This window comes from Scomber japonicus, chromosome 14, assembly GCF_027409825.1.
Source record: "Scomber japonicus isolate fScoJap1 chromosome 14, fScoJap1.pri, whole genome shotgun sequence".
Taxonomy (NCBI): Eukaryota; Metazoa; Chordata; class Actinopteri; order Scombriformes; family Scombridae; genus Scomber; species Scomber japonicus.
In genome coordinates, this window is record NC_070591.1 from 23,888,394 (window position 1) to 23,897,946 (window position 9,553).

At 39.3% G+C, this 9,553-nt stretch overlaps 1 protein-coding gene across 1 annotated transcript; it reads left to right on the plus strand.

Moving 5' to 3' along the window:
• Window positions 1–1,159: 1,159 nt before the first annotated feature.
• Window positions 1,160–4,674, plus strand: ntpcr (nucleoside-triphosphatase, cancer-related). The gene is made up of 5 exons (XM_053333004.1): window positions 1,160–1,245; window positions 1,936–2,098; window positions 2,190–2,292; window positions 3,170–3,379; window positions 3,946–4,674. The coding sequence occupies exons 1-5, from the start codon at window positions 1,212–1,214 to the stop codon at window positions 4,021–4,023; spliced, it is 588 nt and encodes a 195-aa protein (XP_053188979.1). The 5' UTR covers window positions 1,160–1,211; the 3' UTR covers window positions 4,024–4,674.
• The last annotated feature ends 4,879 nt before the right edge of the window (window positions 4,675–9,553 follow it).

The window sequence follows — 9,553 nt, forward strand, 5'->3', positions numbered from 1 at the left end:
GGAGCTTATAGGGCAGCCTCACAGTATTTACTGTTCACACCTCCCACTGCTTTGCATATTTTCTTGATATTATTTGATAAGCAAAACAGGGACAGTACTTTTGAGTTACAGTGACTTCAGTATTTTCATGTACTAGTTTCGCCACTTTATACCTCTACTCCACAACATGTCAGAGGGAAATTGTGTGCTTATTTTTCTACACTACATTTATTTGACAGCTTTTGTAATGTCAAAGATGAGCTTATAATATGTATATCAACTATTGAAAATCATAGTAAAAGCTAGTTCCAGCTACAATTTTAAACTGCTGCTTAAATGCATCATTTACTACAATTCTGCATGGTTATTTTTACTATAGATAGTTTCACTTGTAATAGAGATTTTTAACACAGTGGTCCTTTTTTTAAAAATATATGAATACTTTCATCGCTGCTCATTTGTACAACTTTCAAATAAATATTAAAAGTTCTGGATCCATTGCACGACTGAATATTGTTGCATGGTGGAAAGTAAATAAATACTGAAATACTTAAGTACTGTACAATTTTGAGGTACTTGTACTGTACTTCAGTACTTTCAGTTTATGCTACTTTACACTACCACTCCAATGAATGTTAGATGTTAAATCTTGTATTTTTTGTGCTATATTTATTTATCTGCCTACATTTTTACATACACAATATATGATCAGTGTATAAATGCTGATTTATTGTTAAAGATACAAGTACCCAAAAGCATGTAAAGCAGTTGAAACTATAATAATAACAATGCATTAATAATAATAATGAACACACAATGCAACACTAATAAAAGTCACTGTGCATGACAAGTATTTTTATTTTTGTTACTTTATCACCCCTCCCCCCGTACTTCTACTTTGTCAACATTTTGAATGCAGTTCTACTTACGATGGAGTATGTTTATAGTGGTGTATTGCTTCTTTAACCTCACTAAATCATCTTCCACCACCAATAATGTCTGCTGTTTTCATGGTTCATTCAGTATTTTAACTGGATACTATGATTCAGACCTATTTAACATACATTTTTACAGTTACTGCTTATGTTTCATTGACTCTTTAAATCAACTGAATCCTCACCTCAAGTATCCTCTAGCTGTGGAGTGGAGTGTCTAGTGCGCATGCGCCGTCTCGGTGTGTACGGAAGAGTAGCAGCAGCATGGTGATGCGTGGCTGAGCGGTGTCAGCTGAAATGTTCAAACACGTTTTCTTAACGGGACCTCCAGGTAACTGTTGACACACACTGAGGTCAGTGCAGCTGAGGTTATAGTAGCTGTAAATTCAGGGCAGCCCGTCGGCTATCTAAATCTGGAGTGCTATTTAGAAAGCTACTCTTAAAGGTTAGTTAAACGAGCTAACTTTAGCTGTTTTTGTCCAGGTAAAATAAAACATTACCTGTTACTTTGTAAGGTAACTGCACAGATATGCTTTATTCATTCAGGTTGTTCCATAGATTATAGTATGTGAGTTTTTACATAAACAATATTATTGTTCCCAACTACTTTGTAATTTTTGTTAAGTTGGGTTAATAATTTATATTCAAAGATATTTGTTTCTAGCTAACTTCAGTGGATTGAAAAACGTTATTGTGGGAAAAACATACATTTATCTAGTTAAACTGTTTGGTGTGAGATGTATGGAAGAAGCTACAGAAAACAAAGAACAGTACAATTTTTAAAAAACTGAAACCTATTTTTTCTTTTTTTAATTACATCAATATGTAAATGTCTTAATCAGAGAGGATATATAGTAGTTACTAGTTATTGTACATTTGCTTGATCCTTTTATTTACCTTTCTTTTTGAGAAGTAATAATTATTAAACAAAGAGTATATTAAAACACATATTTTGCATTCAGGGAAAATAAAACTTCATTTACAACAGTTCAGTTGTTTGACAGTGTATCTTGTTTTCCAGGTGTGGGGAAAACCACCCTGGTCCAGAAAGCCTGTGATGCTTTAGTGTCATCAGGTGTGGGAGTTGAAGGATTTTACACAGAGGAGGTCAGAGAGGGAGGGCGAAGAGTTGGCTTTGATGTCGTCACAGTGGCGGGAGAGAGGGGCCACCTGTCCAGAATCAGGTAACAGGGTTTGTCATCTTCTCCAAATCAAACTAGGTGCTCTCTTTCATCACGCTCTTTTGAGTAACCCTCACTTCATCTCAACATACAGAGACATAGCTGGTGCGGCTCATGGCAGACGGGAATATACAGTTGGACAGTATGTGGTCGATTTGCCGTCATTTGAAAACCTGGCTCTCCCCCTGTTCAGAAAGGTAAGACACCAGCCTTTTAAAATTACCCCCCTTATCAATAGATCACAGAAAGCAAACACTCCTCCCACTTAACAAATCATCAAACCTTTGATTTTCTCCAAACTGATGGAATAATTGGAAGCCTGCAAACACATAAATTCCAGAGTGACATTTTTAGTGTTCGTGGTGCCGTCTGGCTGTCACTGACCGTGATTAATCCGGCATGTAAAGTGAGCCCAGAGTGCCGCCTACACATGCGCTGTAAAGGAAGGTGTCTATGCCTTGGCGGCACATATACCACTTTCATCTCACTTAAAGTGTTTCTGTAATTACTGCAAACCGCCCATTACGTGTACCATGCATGCACTGTCACAGGTCATCCATCAGTCAGTGAGATTCTCACACATCCTGACATTTCTTTCTTTCTCCAGTGAAACCTATTTCATCTTTTTATCAATACATTCCCAAACTGATGGTGTCCCTTTATTTCTAAATTATACAACTTACATTTATGCATGGTAATGATGGTGCTCTTGCTTAAAGGACCAGTGTGTAAGATTTAGTTGGTTGTATTGGCAGAAATTGAATATAATCATAAATATGTTTTAATTAGTGTATCATCACCTGATAATAAGAATTGGTGTGTTTTTGTTACCTTAGAATGAACCCATTATATCTATATATGGAGTTGGTCCTCTTCCATGGAGTTTCTACAGTAGCTCAGGAAGGACAAAACCAAACACTGGCTCTAGAGATGGCCTTTTGCATTTTTCACAAGTTTCATGTCCACTGTAGGGTTCTACAAGCTTGAGAGGGGATGGTGAGGGTAGGGGTATTCAGTTGTTTGCCACTAAATCTTACACACTGGTCTTTTAATTATGACACCCCTCACCTCCAGGTAGGGTCAGCTGATGGAGGCAGTAGGAAGGTGTTTGTCATTGATGAGATCGGGAAAATGGAGCTCTTCAGCCAGTCGTTCATCAGGGCAGTGAGGCAGACTCTAGATAGCCCCTCCTGCGCCGTGCTGGGCACCATCCCCATCCCCAAGGGTAAACCACTGGGTCTGGTTGAAGAGGTGCGGAGCAGGAGAGATGTCAAGGTCTTCACTGTGAGTATAAATACAAGCACACTGACTGGAAAAAAATAGATATTTAGGTCACTGTAGGAGCTTGTAAGTCCCACAATAGCTATAGGCCACTGTTTACACTATCCACTTGGTCTTAGGAGGCCGTCCGCCTGCTCACTAACGCTGAGGGGCCATGCCCTGTATTATCCCTCTCCTATAGCAGGATTAACTCTAAATCATGCGTGACTGATTCAACAACAAAGGGAGGTCTCAAATGTCAAAATAATTTATCACGCAAGACTCAGTTATGGATATTGTCATGTAAAATACTCACCATGCTTGAGTAGTTATTACTGTAAACAAGGTTATGGGGCAGTGTAAACATTTTAGGAAAACATATAATTGGTAATTTCATTTATCAGACAGTAGGTCAGAGATTATCTACATGTGGTTTAATAGAGTAGACACTGTTCTGTGAGGCTTGAAGACATTTTTATCACAGTTTTCATGTCATTCATCTTTTGGCAGCACTGATTGTGTAAATGTACATTACATACATCACTCCCACTTGTCTTAAATGGTTTTTGCTTATTTTTTTTCCCACTTAGGTGTCTAAAGAAAACAGAAACGCCATTCTAGAAGATATTCTGTCAGCACTACAGGAGTGCCTAAAACCTCAAACCTAACATGGAGATTCAGAACCGTTAAAAGGGGAAAAACCCTGTAATTCCTTGTGTGTGTTTCTGCTGACAACATGTTTCCATGCATATGTAGTACAAGCTCACGCAGTCAGACTACTCAGTGGATCTACACACGCTTCACATCAGGGTTGTGACCCAGCTTGAAGGGCATCCCGAGCTGCTGGAAGAGTTAGTGTGTCACATGCATGCATTTATGTACACAATTCATTTCTTTTCTTTCTCATACTGCCTCAAAATGGATCGCATGCTGAATAATTGATTACGAGATGGAACGCATTGGGGTTGAGTTGTTTGTGTGTAAATACCCCCAGTGCTCTCAGAGTCAACCGACCGGTAGTCCTCAAAACAACTCTGTTCTATTTTTAATTTAGCCATCGACCATAGAGCGGTCCAGCAGCAGCTTCCAGCAGGCATTTCTCGTGTGTAAGCGTGTCATTTTGATTTGTTCACAAAGACAAATTGTGCTTCTTTTTTTTCTTTTTTTTTTAAAGACACTGCTCATCCGTTTAGTTCTCTGCAATGTGAGGCTCCCTTGTGTTAGTGTAGTCAACTTGTGGATGCGCTACACAAATCAATCAATATTTATTGGTGCAACTATGTCCAAACTGCTCATGATTTATTCATCTGATAGCATGAAAAAAAGACTTGAAAAATAAAGAGTTATTGTCTTCAGTTGTTTTGAGAGTAAGAATGTTTTTCTCTGTTTTTAATTTATTTCTTATATTTTAATATGGAAACTGTACAATTACAAATGTCTCCATGCTGATGATGAGGTTCAGTGTTGTTTTCATTTGTCAGTATAAACAAATATGCTTCACTTTTGTTTTAAGGGATTTTATACTCCATCCTGGAAGATAATGGAATTTATATCCACTGGAGATCAGATTACAGTAGGATAAATAGTATCACTCAATATAGGATTTTTGAGATGTCGGAGTGCATTTATGTAGGATTTAGTCTGCTGGTACAGTTCATGAGAGGTCTCTGAAGGGTTTTACAACTGCAGAGTGAGACATGTTGTCAAACTTGCAGAAAGGTGATGCTCTCTGACTAGCTGAATAAAATCTAGCACAAAAATCCTTTTTGCCTGATGCACATTTATTATAGAAAAAGAGGCTGTGGTTTATACAGTCGGTGAACAGCTCAAGAACACTCAAAGTTCACAAGTTTATCGATAGAAACTTACTGCTTGTGGAATTTCACTGACTCTGCATGAGCTCCAAAGTCTGGCAGTTGATTCAAGGTTTTTAATAGAAACCCTCTGGCAAAGTTATTTGTCTCAGCCCCAAAGCATCTTCAGGTCATTTCAAAGTGAAAATACATTTTTTGGCTTGTTTTTAATACCGCCTGTATAACTGATGTAACCTGTCAAGCTGGCTGCAGAGAGAGCTGCCAGCTGTGATCTGCGTCAGACTCGCTGTGCCAGCATCTGCTCTGCGGCCACCACTGTGACGTACCTCTCGCTGAATTGGCTTCAAAGTCAACATTGCACCAGTCGTATTTTTTGAAGACGAACATGGAAATATGACGTTACATTGTTGTTATAGGCTCGGACTAACGTGTAATTAGAATTGATAGTATGGTTTGTGTGGTACTGCGAGCCAAACAGTGCTGCTGAGGGAGCTGGCTCTTCTGATCTTCTGATTGGGAGGTGATCCTCAGCACCCTGCAGCAGGGTGGCAGATGGGTTATGTAACAGTGACACAGACTTTGCCAATTTGACCATGTAAAGTCTGTGTGGATGCATTTGATGTGTCATGATGTAATTAGTAGCCATATTGTCCATAAAGTGTATTTATGGACATTACATTTCATAGTGTCATGATGAATAGGAAATGTTCATCATATCTCTGTAATTTTAAAGCTATAAAGGAGACTTTTTTCTCTCTTGTTTTGCAGTCTGCAAAGATATTTTTATATATTTTGTTTTATTCAATGACAGGCTCCAGCAGTGATCATCATGCTTGCTCTTTTACATACATAACAATTGTGCGACTGTACCAATTGGACATGCTGTCAGGGGACTTGAATATATTGATGTGCCCTAAGCAGGAGTGTTGCGTGAAAAGCCACACAGAATAGCCTGAATGAATATGAAGTGAATTGATATCCATATCGCGGAGATGCATTCACACCATATCTGCAGGACAGATGTCTGTGTGGCACCCTGCACCCTTTATCCCTCACACACACATGGAGGACACAGAAATGCAAGGAGCTTACCAACAATCCAGGACAATAGAGAGCTTGCTGGTGGGAGGGAGGAAGGGAGGGGGGAGCTGGCTCTTAGATGAGGACATTTCTCCCCTGTTATTGCACTTTTTGGTACCAGCCCAGGAGGTACAATGACAGCTGTATGGAGAGGGGGAAGGTGGTGAGGGCACATCATGATATATTGTCCGAGAAGCCCTCGGCCAAAATGCCAAGCACAGCTGATGAAAATCTGACATATTGTTCAAAGACCATGTGGGAGATAGACAAAAGCCTGCTCTAGCTTTCCCAAAGCTGGACTTCAAATTCGTTATTTATTTCCCAAGATGATTGTATGATTTATTGAAAGATTTGGAGCTAAAGCTTCTTAGCATCTGCAATGTCAGATTTCTTTGTGCCAAAGCCCGCACATGGTAAGTGCTTAGCAATACTCCCTTAAATCAAGGTCACTTCTCAGCATCACAGCTTCTGCCACAAGGCTTTGCATGGCCCACAAAATATGACAGCCAGGCATTGGGGTTCCAGATATATTCCCAGAAAGGCGTAATTGAGCTTTAATTCAGCTCATTGTGCTAATGGGCATAACTAAGGTCTGCTGGCCTTGACAGGTGGGCAGTTAATGTCAAATGGGATCCGAAGGCTGTGGAAATGAAGCCATTTGATCTGGGTTTCTAACCACTATTCCACCCTGCTGCCCACCATGATGATTCCTAAACCATTCTTCCTATTACATCACTTTCATGAGCTCCCCAGAGCTGCTGGAGGCAGACAGTGTTGGGTTTCAAAGCCTGTGACCGGGCCACAAGCAGGTCTACCTTTTGAGCTTCGGATCAAAGCTGAAAGAGTGACGTGAATGAAAACAAAAGTGGAAAATCCTCTCTACACAAACACAGATTTCATCCTTCACTATTCATGAAATAAGCAGCTTGCAGTCCTTCCCCAAAATACTGCCATAAATCTATATTTTTTTAATCTAACAGCTCAACTTTAACACTTCCCTCTAGAAATATACAATGTGTAAAGAGTCATGCTGCCCTGTAGCTATATGGACCATTTTCCATCATCAGCAGGGGAGGGGTCGAGACCTGAGGACATCCTTCTCCTTTTACACTACCTTGATGGTTCCTTGTGATCTCCGGATCTCTTCAAATGACTGCGGTAACCTCTGTGAGTCACTTGGCTGCATAACACAACCTGGACTTTACCTTTGGGAGGATGTGTCATGAAGGCTGTTATTAGTGGTTAGAGAGGAGAAATGCAGCAACCCAAGTGTGGAGAAGTGCGTGGGTGTTGTGTGTTGTGGTGGACATATCCATTGCTTGGCCACATAATCCCACACTCAGAAAGAAGTGGTGGTGACACACACACACAGGGAGTGCATCATTGTCACTGCAGGGGAGAAGTAAAACCCATCACCCCCAGAGATGTGAAGGAAGCAGTGGGAGACGTTGATGAGAGCTTGATGATATGGAGGTCAGAGGGCACAGAGGGGACACAATCAGGGGCATGGTGATCAATAAATCAGGTGGTGCTGCGTGCCTTTGGGCTGCAAAGGATGTGGTTGTCATTTCAAACTTGACAGAAAGGAGAAACATACAAAAACAGTTTTTATTGTGGAGAGAATACTAACCGAAGTTTGTTGTCCATGAAGAAAGTATCTTCTTTCATACAATAATAGATGCCATATGTGCAGGAACTTCTTATCCTGAATGTCACTGTGGATCATTAAGTTGTCTTACACAGAGTATACTAACAACATATAGATAATTTCTGTGGCACATGAACATGACTTATATGGGGATTTTGTGTATAAAGTGAACAAACACAGTATTTCCCAGTATTGCGAGAGGTTGAGTCATGCAGCATTCGGCTCTATAGAGTCTCGATAATGATTCACAGATTGCTGACCTGCCATGATTAATGCCTCTGCTAGATACTTTTTGACAAATTTGCACCACAAAATAGCAGAGCTGTTCGATCTGTTTCCATTCCATACACTACTGTAGCTGTTGCCTGCATGTGTGTATGCGTGTATACATGCCAAGACCACACTGTGACTTTTGGCAGTGCTGTAGGAACCAAAAGGTGAAGCAGTGGTCGCGCCAAAACTTTGCTGTGTATGTTTTTACATTAACTCAGAGGTTTTGGGGTATACAGCATAAGTGGAAATTTGTGTTGTAACAGAGTTTCATTTTAATTCCAAATTAATACCAAATGATCAATTTCTTCATCATTTCCCTCTCTGCTCTAACTAATCTGGCCCTCACACATCTTGTACAGAATCACTGAATATTTTGTAATGCTAAACAATAGCATTTTGCAAACTCTTCATGCATATGACTCATTATGCAGCCATAACGTCTGCAGAGAAAGTGTGCTTCCTCTGCATAAATGCAATGTTGATTATGGTATTTAAATCTGGTCTTTGAATGGTGACAGGTTTTATATGCAAAAAAAGGCTAATGATGTGAAGATGTTCTCAGCCTGGCCTGGCCTTTAATCTTTCTATTCATCTAATCCTTTTTCTCTTCAAAGCCTCCAGGCAACAAAATACAAAGCTTGAATAACAAACATTTTTACCGCAATTGTAAGAAAAATGAATATCTTTATCCAATAATCAGTCCAAGCAAGTTATTAGTTTTTAATGTTTTATTATGAATAGTCTTTGCTACAATTAGTATTTAAGAAGTGTTAATATCAAACAAGCGCAAGCAGTATCAAACTGCTGATCTTTGTATAAGTATAAGGGAAAGGGTTTGGTGCACCACACACTGTACATGTGAAGAAAGGGAGCTGTAATGATCTAGTGCAGTAATGTATGAGTTCAGTATATTATTAAAAGGCTATTGAGTTGTGGTGATATCACTTCTATGCAAATGTAATTTCTAAACTGATTTCTAACTGAGCTGTTGCTGTTTTTGTACATTGACAGTTAACCCAATAACACAACAATCCAAAAAGATACAAAAGACAAATACAAAATATTAAGACTGGTGGGAAAACGTGTCTTTGAGTTAATCAAATCTACAGCTATACAGTGCACACTCACACAGTATTGTTCCTTTCACATGAACCAAAAAACTGAAAAAGAACACACTTGTATTGTAAAGACTTTTCAGTCCGTGAAGTGATTTTTTAAGGCACATCAAAAATAAAAATGTGGTAGTTCTTCCGATCATAAATATAGTCAGTAGTAGCATTTTTTGCTCTTCAACAAACATGTGCACTGCACAATAGAAACTATTTGTAAAATCCTTTATTTGTAAAAATCGTCATTAAAAGAAACCCCTCAAAGGTCTTTTTT